The 22,062-nt window shown below is 36.9% G+C and overlaps 1 protein-coding gene across 3 annotated transcripts in view; it reads left to right on the forward strand.

The window, feature by feature from the left end:
* STYX (serine/threonine/tyrosine interacting protein) overlaps positions 1–22,062 on the forward strand; it is a 42,786-nt gene that overhangs the window by 3,645 nt on the left and 17,079 nt on the right. For all 3 annotated transcript variants that reach the window (XM_080807726.1, XM_080807727.1, XM_080807728.1), the window contains exons 2-5: positions 11,618–11,650; positions 13,512–13,565; positions 17,257–17,354; positions 21,030–21,090. In XM_080807726.1, the coding sequence (XP_080663852.1) occupies positions 11,618–11,650; positions 13,512–13,565; positions 17,257–17,354; positions 21,030–21,090 (246 nt within the window). The remainder of the gene's footprint in view (positions 1–11,617; positions 11,651–13,511; positions 13,566–17,256; positions 17,355–21,029; positions 21,091–22,062) is intronic.

Raw genomic sequence — 22,062 nt, forward strand, 5'->3', positions numbered from 1 at the left:
TTGATTGAGGATCCCTTAAATTTAGAATGGTGCTTTTTAAACCTGACTGTAGAGTAGAATCACCCAGGGGGCTTTTTAAAAAATAACCATTCCTGGACCCTACCAGCACCTATTCTGATTTAACTGGTCTGTGATGGAGTCAGATAATTCTAGTGGCAGCCAGATTTATGAGTAACTGACTTAAAAGGATCTTACTTGAATGCCCTTCTGTCTCTTGTTTTTAGAGTGAAAAACTCCTTTGTGTTTTGGTTGAGGCAAAATAGGGATGAAAATTAAAGGAAAGGGCTTACTATGAAGAGGGCTAATTTTTTTTGGAGAAGAGAAAACCCAGTACTAATTTTTCTGTTTTGTGAAATGTCCCAGCTCTAGTATAGTATTCTGATGATTTTTTTTTTTCTCTGAACTGCTCCTCCCATCAGCTAAAATTCATAATCTGTCTTGGTATTTCTAAAGGTTGTTATGTTTCATCCAGCCTGATCCATCTGAAAATAAGAATTAAGTTTTTATTTTATCTAATGGTTACAGCCTATATTCTTTGCTGTGTTTATTTACTTATTTACTGATCTTTGAACATTTTTCTATCCCCTAAGTACAGTTTTATACTCATGTAATTACATTTGTCTGAGAAGGAGGAGAGAACATGAAAGATGTTTTAATATGCCATACCTTTTAGCACATATTGATGATTGAATGATATTCACTTATGAATTAATTTTCATCAGAAGCAGAGTGTGTTTCACAATTAGGTTTATGTTGGTTAGCTAGCTTGCTTTGCTTTGAAAAATATAGTTGGGACTGTTTGGCTAGTCATCGGGAGTTTGGGAAACTGATTCTACTAATTAAGTACAGTAGTAATTCTCAGTAGATCATTGGGAATCTGCCCCATTACCACTACCATCTCTAAAGTGATGGATTTTAGCAGCAGTGTGGGCAGGCTGAGATTAAGATTGTGATACAGGCAAGACGTGGTTGGTAGAGACACGTTCAGACAGATGGACATTTGGTAGAGCAAGACAGTGAGCATGAATGACTTAATATCTTGATTTAATATGCTAAAGGCATTACCAGAACTGATAGACAAGACAGGATTAAGATTTGTAGGGTAGGTATCAGGGCTAGGTAAACAAAGAGGGTAGAAGCTTGAGAGCAAAATTTAATTCTAGCACTAGGAATAGTTTAATGAAATCTTCTGTGAGAGAAAGCCTTTTAGATTTCAGAGGATCCATGCCTATTACAGCAAGTCTGATGCTCACAAAAGTAGACTATGTGCTTTTTTGTCTGGTGAATAGGAGTAATTTTCCGTTCTCTTCTGCAATACATCTTGCCTTTTTCTCCTATAATATCTTCCTTATAGAAATACCACATACATGTTCTACTGTATACAGTCTTTTGGGAGCTCAAAATTTCTTTGAAACCTCTTATTTCACTTAAAACTTCAAGTAAGCTTTGCATTCTATCCATATGGTCATGTTTGTTTTTAAAATGAATAAAAATAAAAATTAGTGGCCAACCAATGAAAACACTTTTTCTTTCTTTCTTTTTTTTCTTTTTAAAAAGTTTTTGTTTATTTATGTGACAGAGAGAGCAGGAACACGGGGTGGGGGGGTTGTGGGGGGCAGGCTTACTGCTGTGCAGGGAGACTGATTGCGGGCCTCCATCCCAGGACTCTGGGATCATGACCCGAGCCGAAGGCAGATGCTTAACAACTGACTCACCCAGGTGCCCCCAAAACACTTTTTTTCTCAAAAAAAAATCTTCTGGTAAAATTGATATTCCAGAAGGAAGCTCATTTATGCTGTGTCTTTGAGTGCCTTCTAGCATATACAGGGCCAGATATTCCCTGGAATATATGTACATCATTTCACTATATACGTCCTCCTGTTTTTGTTTTTTCTTTTCTTTTTTTTTTTTTTTTAAAGATTTTATTTATTTATTTGGGAGAGTGAGAGAGAGCATGAGAGGGGAGGGTCAGGGAGAGAAGCAGACTCCCTGCCGAGCAGGGAGCCTGATGTGGGACTGGATCCTGGGACTGCGGGATCACGACCTGAGCCGAAGGCAGTTGCTTAACCAACTGAGCCACCCAGGTGCCCCCTGTTTTTGTTTTTTCTTGCACAGTTTAGAAATTTTATTTTAGGTAAACTCAAAAGTACACATTTCTTTTTTTTTTAATTTTTTAAAAATTTTTAAAAAGATTTTATTTATTTATTTGACAGATAGAGATGACAAGTAGACAGAGAGGCAGGCAGAGAGAGAGGAGAAAGCAGGCTCCCCACTGAACAGAGAGCCTGACTCGGGGCTCGATCCCAGGACCCTGGGATCATGACCCGAGCTGAAGGCAGAGGCTTTAACCCACTGAGCCACCCAGGCGCCCCAAAAGTACACATTTCTTTAATTGCTTTTCTTCTTTCCTGCAACTCTGGCAAGTTTCTTCATGAAGATAAGACTGTCTATTAGACTAATCAAGAATCTTTAAAAAAAAAAGGGGGGGGGGGAAGCACCATATATATCCATAATGTACACCTATCATGTGCTTATTCTGTAACAGACACTGTGCTCAATGTTAGGGGTACCATGATGAAAATGACAGAATCTTTGGCTTAAGTTCTTTTTAAAACTTTTTAATGTAAAACGGTTATAACATAATTGGTAAATTAAATGCACATTCATTCATTTTGTACAAATTGATTACATTTTCCCCTCTACTGGCTTGGAAACGATATACTTTATTTCTTTTAATCCCTATAGGCTAATCATCATTTTATGCAGTCAGTATTTGTTTATTTTTATTTATTTATTTTTTGGTTTTGGGGTTTTTTTTGATGGGCAGCAGAGCAAGGTTTATTGAGTGATAGTAAAGTGATAGTATACAGCTCCCAAGGAGGGAGCGGACCGAAGGGGTTGCCCCAGTCAATATTTGTTTAGTACAACTCTGTCTGCTGCATAGTTCCTTCTTACATTGAAAGGCTGTATAGTGTCAGTGTTTCTGGAGTCAGCTGTTTAGACTCAAAGTTAAGTTACTTAGGCTCTCTGTACTTAAAGTAGAAATGCAAAATAGAGAAAACAGTACCTTTTCTTTGGGGGGAAGCAGAGAAAGAGGGACAGTATTAAGCAGGCTCCAAATAGGCAATGAATATTATTTCTGTAACTGCAGTTTAGTTTTATCTCTTCTTGAACTTCATATAAATGGAATCCTGTAAAATGGACTCTTTTGTTTATGACTTTTTAAAAATTTATTTTTTAGAATGTGTGTGTGAATGGGGGATGGGGCAGAGGGAGAAAATCTACAAGCCGACTTCCCGCTGAGTATGTAGCCCAGGGCATTGGCTCAGGGTGCAATCTTAACTACTGGTGAGACCACAACTTGAGCTGAAACCAAGAGTCAGATGCTTAATGTCATGGCTGAACCACCCAGGCGCTCCTGTTTATGGCTTTTTTCATGGAACAGAATATCTATGAAATCACCTGTGTTGTGCTTAGGAGTAGTAGTAGATTCTTTCTTGTTACTGAATACTATTTCATTGTGTGATAATTGTCATGATCTCAGGATCCTGAGATGGAGCCCCTTGTAGGGTTACTCGCTCAGCAGGAAGTGTGTGTGCTTGGGGATTCTTTCCCTCTCTCCCGCTACTCTTCCCTCTGCTTATGGGCTTGCATGCTGTCTCTCCCTTAAATAAATTTTTTTTAAAGATTTTATTTATTTGAGAGAGAGAGAGAAAGGGAGAGAGCAAGAGCACAAGAACAGGGGGAGGGAGAAACAGACTCCCTGCTGAGCAGGAAGCCTGATGCAGGGCTCCATCCCAGGATGCTGGGATCATGACTGGAGTGGAAGGTCACGCTTAACCCACAGAGCTACCAAGGCAGCCCTTAATAGGTTTTTTTTTTTAAAGATTATATTTATTTATTTGACAGACAGAGATCACAACTAGGCAGAGAGGCAGGCAGAGAGAGAGGAGGAAGCAGGCTCCACGCTGAGCAGAGAGCCTGACTCGGGGCTCGATCCCAGGACCCTGGGGTCATGACCTGAGCCTAAGGCAGAGGCTTTAACCCACTGAACCAACCAGGCGCCCCAATAATTTTTTTTTTTAATTAAAAAAATCTTTTTTGCCCTTTTAAAGATATCTTTGCTTTTTCCAAGGTTTCTGTGTTTTCTTCTAGAAGTTTTGTCATTTTTGCATTTGTGTTTATACATACACACTTTTTTTTTTCCCATTTATTCATCGAGTATGTACTGAATACCTATTATGTGCCAGGCACCTGTCATCAAGTGTTGGAAATAGATGAAACAGTGAAGACAGGCAAGATGTTTATGTGTGCGGAGGGTTTGGGATGGGGGTGGTGATAGAAGTCAGGATCAGAATTCATTTTATTTACTAGACAAATATTTTCTAGATAAATATCTACTTGTTCCAGCACTGGTTGTTGAAAGACTTTTTTCCCCCTCAATTGAATTGCCTTGTTGTCTTTCAGGAAATTAATTGGCTGCATATGTGAAGGTCTTTTGGACTCTTCTTTTCCACTCCTGTGTTTGCTTTTAGTCTAGAAAAAGAAATTCTGCTTTGTGTTTGGTATACTGCTATTTACCTGTGTATTTCTTTCCCCTTATCTTGCTTGGGATTTAGTGGGTTGCTTATTTCTGAAGTGTGGTGTCTTTAACCAGTTTTGGAAAATTTTCAGTAGTATCTCTATTTTCTCTATCCTCCTTCTGGAACTTAGATTTTATGGATGTTGTTGGACTTTTAAATTCTATCTATATGTATATTAACTCTTCATATTTTCCAACTCTGAATTTAGGTCATTTCTTCAGTTCTGTTTTCTAGTTCACAAATTGTCTTTATTTTTTAAGATTTTATTTATTTATTTGACAGAGATCACAAGCAGGCAGAAAGGCTGGTGGGTGGGGGGTGGCGGGGGGGGGGCCGGAAGTGGGCTCCCTGCTGAGCCGTGAGCCTGCCACCGAGTGGCCTCGATCCCAGGACCCTGAGATCATGACGTGAGCCGAAGGCAGAGGCCCAACCCACTGAGCCACTCAGCTGCCCCACAAATTCTCTTTAACTACAACCTTTCTTCTATTTAACCTGTCCCACCAATTTTTAATTTCATTTGTGTGTTTTCATTTCTACATATTCCTTTTGGTTCTCTTAAAAAATAAATTTCTTAATCCTTGCTCATACTTTTGATGCTCTCATACCTTTGATATTCTAAATGTATTGTATTTTTCATTGTCCTGATATCTGCAGCCTTTGTGAATGTGATTCAGTTGTATCTGTTTTTTATGGTGGTTCATTTCCTCTTTTTTTTTTTTTAAATTGTGAACTCCTATAAACTTACCTCTGTGAATTATTTCTGATCTAGGTTTAGGGCATGCTTCTCCAGAAAGAAGATGCATTTGCTTCTCCCAAGAATGGACACTATCTACCTAGGACCACCTGACATTGAATTTTCACTTGGCCTCACAAAAATAATTGAATTTTAATGCCAAAGTTGAGCAAAGGCCAGATTGTGGTTAGGAAGATTCCAACCCACTGTTACCACCACATTTTGCTCAGACTCAAAGCTAAGAAAGGCAAGAGTACTCATTTCTATGGGAATGAGGTAAATTCTCCTCCCTCCCTAACTTCCCCAGTTTATCATTCAATGAGAATGTTGCCTTTTGGGAACTCAGCTTTTTGGTATTGATCTTACTTCCATCTATGATCAGGTCCTGTGCTTTGTCTTATGTCTTACATATATAGTATCATTTTAAATAAGGCCATCGTAAGGATGTGGAACAGCTAGAACTTCCATACATGGCTGATGGGAGTGTGAATTGGTTTTGGAAAACTTTTGGCAGTGTCTAATAATATAGGCCTACTATATAGGCCTACTCTGTGACTTAGGAATTCCATTGATATTTTAAAAATTAATATGTAATGTATTATAGGGGCACCTGGGTGGCTCAGTCGGCTGAGCCTCATCCTTCAGCTCTGGTCATGATCTCAGAATCAAGACCCACATCTGGCTGCTTCTCCTTCTCTCTGATCCTCCTCCCTGCTTATGTGTTCTCTCTCTCTGTGTCTCAAATTTAAAAAAACACCAGCAACATATAATGTATTATTTGTTTCAGGGGTGCAGGTCTGTGATTCATCAATCTTATATAATGCCCAGTGCTCATTACAACACACCCTCCCCAGTGTCCATGACCCTGTTACCCCTTCCCCTCACCCCCCCTTACTTTTTTTTTTTTAAGATTTTATTTTTTTGAGTAATCTCTACACCCATTGTGGAGTCCAAACTCACACCCCCAAGATCAAGAGTCACATGCTCTTCCAACTGAGCCAGCCATGTGACAGACAACATGGATGAATGTCACAGACATTAGGTTGAGTGAAAGAAGCCAGACAAAATAGTACTGTTGTGATTCCATTTATACTAAGTTCAAGAACAGGCAAAACTAATCTATAGTGACAGCAGTCAGTGGTCACCTCTGAAGAGAGGATATTGACTTAGAAGAGGAGGGAACTTTCTGAGATGATGAAAAAAATTTTTTAAGATTTTTTTTTTATTTATTTGACAGAGAGAGACACAGTGAGAGAGGGAACACAAGCTGGGGGAGTGGGAGAGTGAGAAGCAGGCTCCTCACTGAGCAAGGAGCCCAATGTGGGGCTCTATCCCAGGACCCTGAAATCATGACCTGAGCCGAAGGCAAACGCTTAACAACTGAGCCACCCAGGCGCCCCTGAGATGACGGAAAATCTTGATCTGGGTCGTGATTACATGGTTCTGTTGCCTCTGAAAGTTCATTGAGCTCTACATTCAGATTTGGGCATTTTAACACTCCATTGTGTGTTCTTTTATACGTCTGTTTTAAAAGAACAGATGTACAAGGCCATGAAAGATCAGCAGGTCTCCTGATACGGCTTATTGGGGTTTATAGCCTACTAATATCACATTGCCAAGATCTGTTAAAGACAAAAAAATACTTTGTTTCTCTTCTTTATTAAAAAGAAAAATTGCTGACTATATTGCAGGAGTACTATTCTGTCTTTTCTGTAGCCAAATTCAAGAGGTTTGCTGCTCAGGGTGCATTAAATTGAACACAACCCAAGGAAGCATAGAGTTTGGGACACCTGGGTGGTACAGTTACTTAAGTGTCTGACTCTTGATTTCGGCTTTGGTTGTGATCTCAGGGGTTTGGAGACTGCTTAAGATTTTTTCTCTCTCCCTCTCCCTCTGCTCTATCTCTCCTCTCTCTAAAAAAAGAAAAGAAAAGAAAGCAAAGAGTTTTTATTACTTGTCACAAGGAAACAGGGAAATGGCTCTCAAAGTACTGTCTGTCTCCTCTTGGGATTCATCCATGAAACATTTATTCTGTGTGCTAGGGAGCAGGGGCAGGGAGCTTGATACATTAATAAATTAACACATTTTGTTACCTAGGTACTTGGTTTCAACTGCTCATGCTTAGTATGTCACCATGCTAGTGTGTACATTGTATGTTCAAAAAATGGTTGGAAAACCTCACCCTTGGGAGGAGATCTTAGTATTCTAATGAGCCAGAGGTAACTTTAGGGCAACTCGGGGGGGGGGGGGCTTCTTTGCAGGGTGTCACCTCCAAACTGGCTCACAGAAGAGAGTATCTGGTGGAACACCTAGCCATAGCTTCTTGTTCTACAAAACAGACACATTCTCCCCCCCCCCTTTTCTGCGTTTCCCCCTTTCCCCTCCTCCCTTCTGATAGTTTGCAGCCCTCTGATATGAATAATTCCCCATTGCATCCTAGCTAAGATTTCTGTTACAGATGTATAACATTTCTACCTTATGTGTTAAAAATACTTTTCTGACTTGGAAAATCTAGGTGAAGGTAAAGGGAATTCCTTGTACTATTTTAAACTTTTCTGTAATCCTAAAAAGTGAAAAGGGGTTTGTTTGATTTTTTTTTTTTTTTTGATAGGTAGGAGGGGCAGAGGGAGAGGGAGAAAAGCAGACTCCACTGAGCGCAGAACCTGATACAGGGCTTGATCTTACCACGCCAAGATCATGATCTGAGACAAACAAGAGTTTGATACTTAACTGACTGAGGCAAGCACCCCTTTGTTGTTTGTTAATTTTACTTAAATTCAGTTTAGATTAGAAGAATAGATATTCAGATGTACTTTTTTTTTTTTTTTTTAAGATTTTATTTATTTGAGAGGGAGAGAGAGAGTGAGTGAGAGAGCAAGTGTACCTGAGGAGGGGGAGGGAGAAGCAGACTCCCTGCTGAGAAGGGATCCTGGGACCCTGGAATCATGACCTGAGCTGAAGGTAGACCCTTAACCAGCTGAGCCACCCAGGTGCCCCCACAAATGTACTTCTAAGCATGTCACTATATATGGTTGTAGAAATTGTCTGCATCCAGCATTCACTGGAAATTGGCTTGACAAGGCACATATTTTCTGTGAATTATTTCGGTCACAAAACATTTAAAATAACATTTTGAGGGCACCTGGGTGGCTCAGTGGGTTAAGCCGCTGCCTTCAGCTCAGGTCATGATCTCAGGGTCCTGGGATCGAGTCCCGTATCAGGCTCTCTGCTCAGCAGGGAGCCTGCTTCCCTCTCTCTCTCTCTCTCTCTCTCTCTCTGCCTGCCTGTCTACTGTGATCTCTCTCTGTCAAATAAATAAATAAAATCTTAAAAAAAAATAACATTTTGAGTTAAAATAAATTTAGTTAATGTATAGTATATTACTAGTTTCAGGGGTAGAATTTAGTTGATTCATCAGTTGCATATAACACCCAGTGCACATTACATCAAGTGCCCTCCTTAATGCCCGTCATCCAGTTACCATATTCCTCCACCCTCAGTTCGTTGCATGTAGTTAAGAGCCTCTTAGGGTTTGCCTCCCTCTCTGTTTTTCTTATTTTATTTTTCCTTCCCTTCCCCTATGTTCATCTGTTTTGTTTCTTAAATTCCACATATGAGTGAAGTCATTTGGTAGTTCTCTTTCTTTGACTGACTTATTTTGCTTAGCACAATACTTTCTAGTTCCATCCATATCACTGCAAATAGTAAGATTTTATTCTTTTTGATGACTGAGTAATATTCCCTTATGTATACATACCATTTCTTTATCCATTCATCTGTCGAGGACATCTGGGCTCTTTCCATATTTTGGCTATTGTGGACATTTCTGCTATAAACATTGGGGTGCATGTGCCCTTCCAATCACTATTTTTGTATCCTTTGGATAAATACATGGTAGTGTAATTGCTGGGTTGTAGGGTAGTTCTAATTGACATATAATGTTATATTAGTTTCAGGTATATTACATAGTGATTGGACAGTTCTGTACACTGCCCATTGCTCACCATAAGTGTATTTAACTTCTGTCACCATACAAAGTTATTCCAAATTATTGGCTATATTCCTGATACTATACTTTTCATCCACATGACTTATTTTATTTTTATTTTTTTATTTTTATTTTTTATTTTTTATTTTTTTTAAAGATTTATTTATTTATTTGTTTGACAGAGAGAGATCACAGTAGACAGAGGCAGGCAGAGAGAGAGAGAGGGAAGCAGGCTCCCTGCTGAGCAGAGAGCCCGATGCGGGACTCGATCCCAGGACCCTGAGATCATGACCTGAGCCGAAGGCAGCGGCTTAACCCACTGAGCCACCCAGGCGCCCCTTATTTTTATTTTTTAAAGATTGTATTTATTTATTTGAGAGAAAGACAGTGAGAGAGAGCACGAGAGGGGAGAAGATCAGAGGGAGAAGCAGACGCTCCACAGAGCTGGGAGCCTATGCGGGACTCAATCAATCCTGGGACTCCAGGACCATGGCCCGAGCCGAAGGCAGTTGCCCAACTAACTGAGCCACCCAGGCACCCCACGTGACTTATTTTATAACTGGAAGTTTGTACCCCTTAATTCCTTTCCCCAGAAAATGAAAGATTTTTAAAAAAGCTTTTCCAGTTTTAACTTTAGAAACCTCATTTCTATTTATAATTCTAAGTTGTAAGCAACCAAGTTAGAAACTTTTGGGATGCAGTCTGTTTATGAATGAGGACTATCTGTACTATATTTGATTCTTCTTATCAATTCACTGTAACTGCTTTTTTCTTTTCCAAGTTTTTCATTATTTTTTAAAAAAGATTTATTTATTTATTTTGTGGAGGGAGGCGCAGAAGAAGAGGAGGAGAATCTCCAGCAGACTCCCTGCCTCTCAAGGAGCCTAATGTAGGGCTTGATCCCAGGACCCTGAGACCATGACCTGGGCCAAAATAAGCCAAAATCAAGAGTGAGGTGCTCAACCGACTGAGCCACCAAGGTGCTCCTCTTTTCCCAACTTTTTTTTTTTTTTTAACATTTATTAATGTTAGAGAGAGAGAGGAGAGCAAGAGAGAGGGTATACACACACACAAGTGGGAGGGGCAGAGGGAGAGGGAGAGAAAATTTCTTTTTTTTTTTTTTTTTTTTTAAAGATTTTATTTATTTATTTGTCAGAGAGAGAGAGCGCGCGAGTGAGCATAGGCAGACAGAGTGGCAGAGGGAGAAGCAGGCTCCCTGCGGGGCAAGGAGCCCGATGTGGGACTCGATCCCAGGACGCTGGGATCATGACCTGAGCCGAAGGCAGCTGCTTAACCAACTGAGCCACCCAGGTGTCCCGGGAGAGAAAATTTCAAGCAGATTTCTGCTGAGTGCAGAGGTGCTGGGGCTGAAACCAAGAATCAGGTGCTTAACCGATTGTGTCATCTAGGCACCCCTTTACCCAGCTTTTAAAATGTTTTCTGTCCTTTGCCATTGACATGTGCTTTATTTTCCAACTTGTTTACTTTGGTCTGCATTCCAAAGAGAGAATGAATTCTATACTTTCATAAAGTGTATCTTTAAAAGGAATCAAACTGCTAAAAGACAGATCAAGCCCAAGTGAGATATGAAAAAGGCTGTTTGATAACCATTTAGTGGTTTAGATCAGGGATGGCAAATACCTATGATTCAACATTCTTTCATCCATTATATAAACTGTTCATTGATCACAGTACTCTTCTTAAGTCTTTCCTCACACAGTGTTTTAGCTATCTGCTGCCAGTTGGTTAAAGTTGACCTGAATCACAAGATGGCTATTTGGCATTTCTGATTTGGAGGATCAGTTTTGGGGAGAAATTTCTTTAATTGATGAGCTATTCCATCCACTGTACGAAGTAACATAATCGTAATTTTGGAAGCATAGTTACTTAAAGAATACTTTAATCATTGTTTGTTTGTTTTGTTGTTGTTGTTTTTTCCAAGATTTTATTTATTTCAGAGAGAGAGAGAGAGTACACAAGCCAGGGGAGAGAGGCTGATGGAGAGGGAGAAGCAGACTCCCCACTGAGCAGGGAGCATGAGGTGGAGCTCTATCTCAGGATCCTGAGATCATGACCTGAGCTGAAGGCAGATGCTTAACCGATTGAGCCACCCAGGCACCCCTTAATCATTGTTTCTTGTAACTCAAATTTTCAAGTGTTTGCAAAGCCAATAATCTGTAGAATATTCTTAAAGTACAATGTATTTTTTCAAACAATCCATACACTTGTATGTCACATCTTTAACTTTTAATTGGGTAACCTTTTTTTATCTGTCATTCACTTTTATTCTTGTGTTTTCTTTCCGTCTTTAAGGAATGGACCTACCCTATGCGACGAGAGATGCAGGTAAGATAATATTCAAACCACCTGTATTACTATTATCATTATTAAATAACCTAATTTCACAAAGGATTTGAGACCTGTTGGCTCATGATCTATAGGTTCATCATTAAGTATTTTAAAAATCAACATATTTAAGGTTAATCATGGATCTTAAAAAGATGGGAAATGAGTTGTTGCCTTTCTTCCTTAGATTAGAATCATGGACATAGTAATATATGTATATGCTTAAAGAATCACTTTGTTTTTCCTTATCTGAAGAATTGGGTACAATATTTTATTCCTTTTGAAAGCTGTTTTCTGTGAATGTCTAGTTTAGATAAGTCGAAAAGAGTTGACTATAAAGCAGATCACTCTTGAATAATCGTTCCTTTTTATGTCTGATTTCCAGTCAACTTCCATAATGAAGTCCTCCAGAAGACTGAGTGGAATATTCCCAAAATGGAATGATAAAATGATAGTTAACCCTCATAGCAGTTTGTTTTTCTTTTGCATTTCTTACCATTTACAGTCACTCTGCTAACCCCAGAATCAGTCAGTGTCTCCTGTTCCCCGGAATACCTTGAATTATAAAAATCTGTTTCTTTTCTCTATTAGTGAAAATTCTCTTTTTAAAAGTATCTGAGTACTTATGAAGCATTTTACTTGGTGCTGTAGGGAATGCAAAGATGAGTAAATGTAATTTCTGCCCACAAGAAGCTGGTAGGAGAAATCAGACCTCTACACAAATAACAATTTTCATAGAACTGAACTGAAAAATTGCACTGTATTAATATCTAGGATATGATATAGTCCAACTAAAATCTTTCTATACTGAACTTACATAGAATAAATTTTAATCCAGTGTTTGGAAGGTATTATTTAAAATTGTTGAAACTCTTGTCAGTAGGCAAACATTTGATACTGGTCTTTTTTAAACTTTGCAATAATACTTTTATTAACAATAAGTAACAACAGTTCTAATCTTGTGTCCTGTGCTACTTTTGATTTGGCTGAATAAGGTTTTGTGTAATTCCAAAGGGGTAGTTTTCTTTATGCCTATTTTATTTCTAAATTATCGCAGAGAATATAAGTAAAATTAGAGATTTTTATTAATATGAAGGACAGTCATATAGGGGCACCTATATGACTCAGTCGGTTAAGCACTGGGACTCTTGATTTTGGGTCAGGTCATATTCTCAGCATCATGAGACTGAGCCTCTCCTCAGGTTCTGTGCTGGGCAGGGAACCTGCTTAAGATTCTCTCTCCTTCTCACCTCTGTCTCTCTACTCTTCTCTTTTTTCAAAAAAAAGATAGTCATATAATATGATAATTTTACCCAAACTGCTTCTAAAAAGCACTGTAGAACTTCAGATATCTGACTTTTTTTTTTTTTTTTAAGATTTTATTTATTTATTTGACAGAGAGAGAGATTACAAGTAGGCAGAGAGGCAGGCAGAGAGAGAGAGGAGGAAGCAAGCTCCTTGCTGAGCAGAGAGCCCAATGCGGGGCTCCGTCCCAGGACCCTGGGATCATGACCTGAGCCGAAGGCAGAGGCTTAAGCCACTGAGCCATCCAGGTGCCCCCAGATATCTGACTTTTCAGAACTATATTTAAATTTTAAATGTCTCATTTGATATATAAAGCACATATCCATTTCTCTCCCCAATCATTTGCTCCGTGTGGCTAGGAAATGTTCCCTAAATTACAAGCTTTTCAAGCAAATTACTCAGCGCCCAGCTAGCTCAGTCAGTAGAGCATGAGACTCTTAAAGCAAATTACTATAACAATTATGAAAATACTCCACAAATCTACTTATATGGTACATAGTTTGTGTAGATTTACGTTGTTAATGGGAAATATCTCAACTTTTTTTTTTTCCCCTAGGAAATTTTACCTGGATTGTTTTTAGGTCCATATTCTTCTGCTATGAAAAGCAAGGTATGAACTTCAGGTTTGATTCATCAGGAGACTATTAAATAACCAGCTTTTTTGGAATACATTTTTTTTAGTAGTAAGAGTTTTGAGGGAAGGTCTATAAATATTGCATGTTACTCTGGAGTACCTAACTCTTTTTAAATATTACTGGACCAATGATTGTCAAGTGTGTCACCACAAATCACGAATAAGTATATTTGACATTTTAGTTAATCTTTCTTTATCAAGGGTAAATGTGTGTGTGTGTGCATGTGTATGCACGGTTTTTTTGTTTTGTTTTTAAAGATTTTATTTATTTGACAGACAGAGAGCACAAGTAGGCAGAGAGGCAGGCAGAGAGAGAGGGGGAAGCAGACTCCCTGCTGAGCAGAGAGCCCAATGTGGGGCTCCATCTCAGGACCCTGAGATCACGACCTGAGCCGAAAGCAGAGGTTTCAACCCACTGAGCCACCCAGGTGCCCCTGCACATTTGTTTTAATTGGTAAAATCCTATTTCTGTTTTTCCAAACCAGAGACCTGGATGCTCCAGGCTGTAAAGTGTTATACCATGTATATCTGTCTCCTATGTAGTCAAACTGAAATGGATTTCTTTAGTTAACACAGTTAACAGGGTAAATCTCATTTTAATATATGAAGCAATTCTGTTGCCACTTCCTAGAGGATTCAGTCCTGTGAATTAGGACAGTGCTGCTAATTGACTTTGAATTATAATGTGTAACATATCACATGCTTTCCCCAATACCCTATTTAGAAGTCAGTATTCTTGTGTATGATATCTACTTACAGTAAGATTCGTTAAAAAAAAAAACAAAACTGTAGAATTTTTAACTTTAATGATTTAATTTAATGTATTTATGAGTTTTAGATGAATAGGGAGGTTTTTTTTTAAAATTAATTTCTTTGAAACTGGAAGCCCTTTTGACTGTTGAGGCATATATAAGAGTAAACCTACTTTTGATGGCCTACAGCTAGGTTGGAAAGGGGGTGTTGGTGAAAATAAAAAGTACTAAGGAAAATACAGAGAACTATAGACTTAACTGTAACTTACTTAAACAAAAATCAAATAATGTAGTATTCACAAAATACTGGCCTTCAAGATGGTTTTAGATTATTTGCTTTTTGTATTCCTATAGCATTTTAGAAATTTACCTATTATAGTATTTGTCACATTAAACTACAAGTATTTGTTTACAGATCTCCTCAAAACCTCTTCCCCCTTGGGGCGCCTGGGTGGCTCAATGAGTTAAACCTCTGCCTTCGACTCAGGTCGTGATCTCAGGGTCCTGGGATTGAGCCCGGCATTGGGCTCTCTGCTTAGCGGGGAGCCTGCTTCCCCCGCTCTCTGCCTGCCTCTCTGCCTACTTATGATCTCTCTCTGTCAAATAAATAAATAAAATCTTAAGAAAAACCCAAAATAACAAAAAGTTCTTCCCCCTCAATTTTACTATGGTCTAAAATTAGACTGAGGAAAAGTTTCTATGGCAAAATTTGATTATTTCCAAATCTAAATTATCATAGTACAGCTCATATTCCTTTTCATACCATCATCTAAAAATATATAACAATAACAAATAATAATAAAGATAAACCTTAGGGAATAAACTCGTTTTCTAATACTCATTTAGTTAAGTCTACCTTTTATTGCATTCAAATACATTTGAACTGTTACTTTGTGTGCAGTTTTTCTGTAGTTTGTAGGTATGAGATTAGGTCATAATTTGGTTTATGTAAATGAAAATCCGTTGAAAGTAAAAGATATTGTGTGCTATTACATTTGAGTCCTATTTTGTTAAGGTTTGTTTTTTTACTCAGTAATAGTCTAATAGGCCTTTAAAGCTTGCTAAAGCAGGTTTTTATCCATAGTTATGGATATGGTTTCTCACACTAATAAAGTAGATATGAAAACTTTATGTATCACAGATCAAGTATAAACAAGAATAGATGAATACGTTTTGGAGGTTTAATAAATGGAACATTGATTAAATATTAATCCTACCAAATGCTTACCTCCCTTCTTCTAACTCAGGATGCACTCAGGAAATAAGATAATTAAACTCTATCTAATCTCTGCCAGACATAGGAAAAGTTGCTGCAAAAATTAACATTTAAAACTTGAAATCCACATTTTTAGCTCAGACTGCTATAATAAAACATCATAGACCAGTAGTTTCGACAACTTTATTTCTCACAGTTGTACAGGCTGGGAAATCTGAGATCAGGGTGCAGCTTGGTTAGATTTTGGTGAGGTCCCTCTTCCTGGCTTGGAGATGGCTGTGTTCCTGTTGTATCTTCCCATGGCAGAAGGATGAAGCTCTGATATTTCTTCCTTTTATCAGGGCACTAATTCCATCATGGGGCTTCACCTTCATGACTTCATCTAAATCTGTCTAACTCCTAAAGGCCCCATCTCCTACTACATCCATCACCTTGGGGGTTAGGGTTTCAACATACGAATTTTAGAGAAGTACAATTATTCAGTCCATAACAAATACAAATTACTCTTTGATTTCTCTTATGAATTATTAGTATTATTGTTATGGACTATTTAATGCAGAAAGTGGGAATTAAATATATAGGAGTATAAGCTGAAAGTATAGAAAACCCAAGATTATGAATTCTGACTCCTCTTGACAGGATGATTTTGTTCTTTCATTTATTGAACAGATAATTATTGAGCAGTTAATATGTTCAAGGTACTGTTAACATATGTATATGAATCAGTGAACAAAGTCCTTGTTCTCATGCAATTTACATTCTATTAAATTAGTATGTTATGTTATATATATATGTCATATGTTGTATATGTATATAACATGCTGTGTACATTATCAAGCACATTATATTCACTGAAACCTATAATCACTTGCAAATAAAAACTTGATTTATCTAAGATTGTCGTATTAAATTGCTTTAAATGTAGAGCCAAAAAAGCCCCACAGAATATAATATCATTTGGAGTTGCCAGTTTTAACTTCAGAAGAATTTTTAAACTGAAATGTTATTAGTCTGTGAACTGTATAAATTAATTCTGGCTTGTAGTAGAAAAAATATATTGGGAGAGGCATGGTGTAGTCTAGAGATTTGGGCCGTGGTACTGCTTTTACTCATGTCAGTGATGTTCAATAATTGCTTATGCCTTATAGTAGTCCCTTCTAAAAAATAAAGATTGTCAATATACATACAGTAACTGCCACTTACAGAACACTTGCCATGTGCGCCAGGCATTGCGCCAAACACCTGACATACATATTTGTCACACCACTCAATGAAAAGGTTAGTATTTTCCCCGTTTTCACTTGGTAAAACTGAGCCACGGAGCTCACATCATTAGCAGAGCTGGAATATAGAGCTTGGGCTCTCATGACTCCAAAGCTCATGCCTTTAAACCACTATCTAGTATTGTTTCCGAAATAAATTATCTTTAAGGTCTCAGCAAGCTCTAAAATTATATTAAATAATCCTATTAGCCTTTTGAGGTTATGTAGTATATATTAATCTTGAATCACTGAAATATCTTGCTGATCATTTCAGGGATATTATTATAAAATTAGCTTTAATTCCCTGTACTTAAAGTTTAGATGTGGTTATACTAATTCTAATGTTCAGTCCTTATATATTTTCAAACATCTGTGTTACAATAAGATGATGTTTTGTATTTTAAACTTTTTCTCTCCCTGTCTCTCATTTTTTATAGCTACCTATACTACAGAAATATGGAATAACCCATATAATATGCATAAGACAAAATATTGAAGCAAACTTTGTTAAACCAAACTTTCAACAATTATTTAGGTAAGAATTATTGCTGTGATTAATTAAAATGTTACGGGCAGCAAATGAAATGTAGTTTTTATTTTGATTGATTTTATTATAGCAGACTTCTGTACATAATCTGTTTTTGTGTGTGGGTGTTTGTGGTTTTCGTTTTTGTTTTTGTTTTGCAGTGGGGTGCAAAGCAAAGTTTATGTGATAAGTAAAGTGATAGTAGGGAGAGACCCAAGAAGTTTGTCCTGTACATATCTGGGTTTTTTTGTTTTTTTTTTTTTAATTTATTTGACAGAGATCACAGGTAAGCAGAGAGGCAGGCAGAGAGAGAGAGAGAGGAGGAAGCAGGCTCCCCGCTGAGTAGAGAGCCCGATACGGGGCTCAATCCCAGGACCCTGGGATCATGACCTGAGCCGAAGGCAGAGGCTTTAACCCACTGAGCCACCCAGACGCCCCACGTACATATCTGTTTTATAAGGATGGTCATATAGTATATTATCTAACAAATAAGTTTCCTTTAAATTGCAAATAAATAATGCATATAATGCAAAATTTTAAAGATTCTAAAGCATATACAGTATAACTGAAGACTTCCCCTATTTCTGTGCCTTAGATACTCAATTCCCTTCTCTAGAGGCATCTACTCTTTTTGAGTATCCTCCTTGGGTTATGTTATATATACAAGCATATTCCTATAGATAAACTTTTATTTTTTACAGTGGCTTTAAAATTGTTAATATATTTTAAAGATTGCTTCATATCATTACTTAGGTGCATTGGTTTTTTAAACTTGTATAGTAATCCATTGTATGACTGTGCTAAAATTTATTCAACCTGTCACCTATTGGACATTTAGAGTGTTTCGTCTTTTGCTAATATAGTGGCTATTCCTATATATATTGTTTAATCCGTGTGTGAATATATCAGTCGGATAAATTTGTACAAGTGGAATTGTTGGATCAAAGAACGTGAGCATTTAAAATTTTAATGGATGTTGCAGATCGCCCTCTAGTGAGATGTATTATTTTATGTTCCTACTCTGAAGTGAATGAGACTCTTTTCTTCTTATCTCTCCAAGACAGAATTATAAAACGTTTTTAATTTTTCCCAATTTCCTAGAGTAAAAATGATGTCTTGCATGGTTCTAATTTGCCTTTCTCATTATCATGAGTGTGGTTGAGCACTTAATGGTTTTTAATGTTATTTTAAAAATAAAGAATATGTATTACACGTGGTACAAGAAAAGAGTAAAAAAAAGCTATATAAATAAAGTAAGTCTCTTTCCTCTTCTAAACCCAGCCATCTAGCTTCTCTCCTGGGAGGCAGCTACTATTAACCCTTAAATATCATTCTAGAGATATTCTGTATGTATATAAATGCATGTATGTTAAAACTATTTTAATGCACTGCCTTATTGTTTGTAAAAGTGAAAGCAGCCTGAGTGTCCATCAGTATGACACTCTAAAGTATATTGTGTAAATGTATAATAGAATACTGTAATCATGAAAAAGAATGAAATATTTCTAAGTGTGTTGATTTGGAATAATCACTAAGATTTATTGAATTAAAAAAGCAAGGTATATAGCCAAGTGTATACTCTCATTTGTGTTTAAAAATATATACGGTATATTAGGCATATATTCTTGTACATGCATAGAAAGTTTCTAAGCTAAAAGACCAGAAATCTGATTGTGGTTGCTTCTGAAAAGGGAAATTCAGGGTCTGGAATGCTAGTGGGACCTATTTTTTATTGCAGATATTTTTATACTGTTTGAATTTTTTACCTGTGTACACATTTTTCAGTTAATAAAAACTTGTTTTAAAAAAGGAATGTCTGTATTCTAAAATAAAATAGATTGAATGTTTTTCTAATTGGAAAAGAAATCATTGGTCTTGGGGTGCCTGGCTCAGTCAGTTAAGCATCTGCCTTTGGTTCATGTCATGATCCCAGGGTCCCATGATCAAGCCCCGCATTGGGCTCTCTGCTCAGCAGGGATTCTGCTTCTTCCTCTCCCTTTTCCTTTCCCCACTGCTGCTTCTATTCTCTCAAATAAATAAAATCTTAGAAAAAAAATCCTTGTTCTTTATAGATACTTTGGAAAATACAGAATAATGCCAAAAAGAATATAAAATCATCCATAATACCACAACCCAGAGGAAACACTTTAGTTAACATTTTGGCATATTCATTCTAAATCTTAACTCTATTATATGTATATGTATTATGTCTACACACAAATAGATTTACCTATATTAAAATGCCATGATATTTTAAAATGCCGTATTATACATTTCTAATTTGTCTAGAGATTTTGTTTTTAGTACCAAACTGTCCTGGGTACAGCTTCTTTATCCTAATGGAAGAACCCTTTCTCCTTAGATTTGGAATATTGGTTTATAGATTGATAGTTCTGCTAATAGTTTTGGTTTTGTTTTTTAAAGATTTTATTTTTAAGTAATCTCTATACCCAGTGTGGGGCTCAGACTCACAACCCTGAGATCAAGAGGGGCGTCTCTGTGGATTGAGCCAACCAGGTGCCCCTATGCTAATAGTTTTTGTTTTTGGTGGGGGGGTTCCCTTTTGTTTTGTTTTGTTTTGTTTTTAAAAGTACGCTCCACACCCAGCATGGAGCCCAACTCGGGGCTCAAACTCAACCTGAGATCAAGATCTGAGCTAGATCAAGAGTCATGTGCTGAACCAACTGAGCCACTCAGGCACCCTGACTGCTAATAGTTTTTAACATTCAAAATGACATGCAGTATAATATTTTAGATTAACTCTGAATTACCTTTTTTTTTTTTTTTCCTGAAGCAGTGTTTTATGTAATAGTTCAGTCTACACAATCACTTTTGGATACAGTCATTGTCTGATTCCTTTTGGTTTTTACATTGGATTATCCTTGGATACTGATTTTTAGCTTCTCTGTGATAAACTCTGAATTTATTGAAGTTGTTACCACCTAAATGATCACTTCACTACTTAAGTGATCACTAAAGAACTGTATTTTTAAGGCAATATTGACTTTAAAAATTTTGTGACTTCATTACTATAGTTGTATTAATAGGTGGTCTAGGATAGGTTAGAAAGGGAAGGTTTTCACAAAATAAAATAAGCCTAGCATATTAATAATGTCTTACCTGTGTTTTCCAGAGTGTAAAATTATAGGACAGGTGGTCTCTTGGTTGATTTTGCTCTACTGAAGGTTAGTTCAGGCAATGAATGTTTGACTCATTGCTCCATTAAACTTCTATTTTGATTACCTTCTTCTCTTTCAGACTTTGGGCTTCCTCTGAATTGTCCTCTGTAGCATTGTGAGGAGGGGTCAGAGGGCCACTCAAAGAAGAATCTTCTAGTCCATGGGGAAGTTAGTAGAAATAGGATAACAATAAAGAAACAGACACTTTTTCTCCATATGCTAGGTCCATTATGAGTTAGAGGAAAGTTTTCTTCATTCATGTGATTTTTTTCAGTTTTAATGAGATAGATTTTTTTAAAATACAAATATATCAGAAATATTAATTTATTATTTAAGGCTTTAAATGCTGTGTATTTAAACAATATAAAATCTGTGACCCAGTTCTTGGGAATATGATACTTTGAAAGTTGTTTTCCATTATTTTCATAGTTGTCGAGAAATTTTCAAGTTTTTTATACAGAGTTTTATCTGAAGGTGTGCTTATCACAAAATATTCTGTTTTCAGGTATTTAGTCTTGGATATTGCAGATAATCCAGTTGAAAATATAATACGTTATTTTCCCATGGTAAGTAGTATCAAATGCTTTAATATCACTTAAATTTTATGATTTGACTTAATTATGGTTCTAAAACTTAATAATGAAACTAATTCCTTCTTATGCTACTTTTACTTTGTTATGATTGAAAATTGTGGGATTATATTTTAAAGAATATTTATTATTATTTTTTTTAATGCAAGACACTGAATGTTTTTATTGAGGCTTTTAGTTTATAACATGAGGTATAAGGAAAGTCATTTCACCTTAACCAATATTTTACATAGCTGTAGTAAAATATTTCAAACTTTAGGGAATTATAATGGATTATCTACATTAAGAGTTGGGGATTGGGTAAACAATATCTGAGTTCTTGGATTTTCCATTTGACTCTTCCCTTATAATAGTAACCAGCTCTAATTAGTTACCTAAGTTTCTTCAAGGCTGTGTTTTATTGTTGCTGATGTCTTCATATTTGAAGCATTGCTATTTCAGTCAGTATCTACTAATTCTGCTTCAAAAATGAGTTTTGCATTTGGTGGAATTCTGGCATCAGGCTGTCCTTTTTTCCATAAACCCATTCTGGCTCAATCTAGTCGAGCCTTTTCTCCTTTACTCATAGATAAGAGTGCTTCATCCCATCCTCTGATAACTTTTCCTATTCCAACCTTAACACTTTTAAAGGCTTGGCATTTTTCTTCTTCTTTGAACTTGTTTGAAGATTAGTATCAAAAACAGTCCCATCCTGTAGTGTTCCCATATACCAGCAGTGAACAACATCTCCCTTTTTGGGAAAGGGTTTTATCTCCTTTTTTAAGGAGTTATATCTCCTTTTTAAAACCATTTTAAAGTGGGTTTTATCTCGTTTTTTGAGAACAGATTTTATATATTTTGGTGGACCCTCATCCAGAGTCTCTTCAGACTTGGTTTCTTTGGGTTTATCTTCATTAAGCTTCACATTTTTTACCTGCTCAGATCCTTTACTTATACTTTCGGTACCCT

The sequence above is a fragment of the Martes martes genome, assembly GCF_963455335.1.
Source record: "Martes martes genome assembly, chromosome: 7".
NCBI classification, from domain to species: domain Eukaryota; kingdom Metazoa; phylum Chordata; class Mammalia; order Carnivora; family Mustelidae; genus Martes; species Martes martes.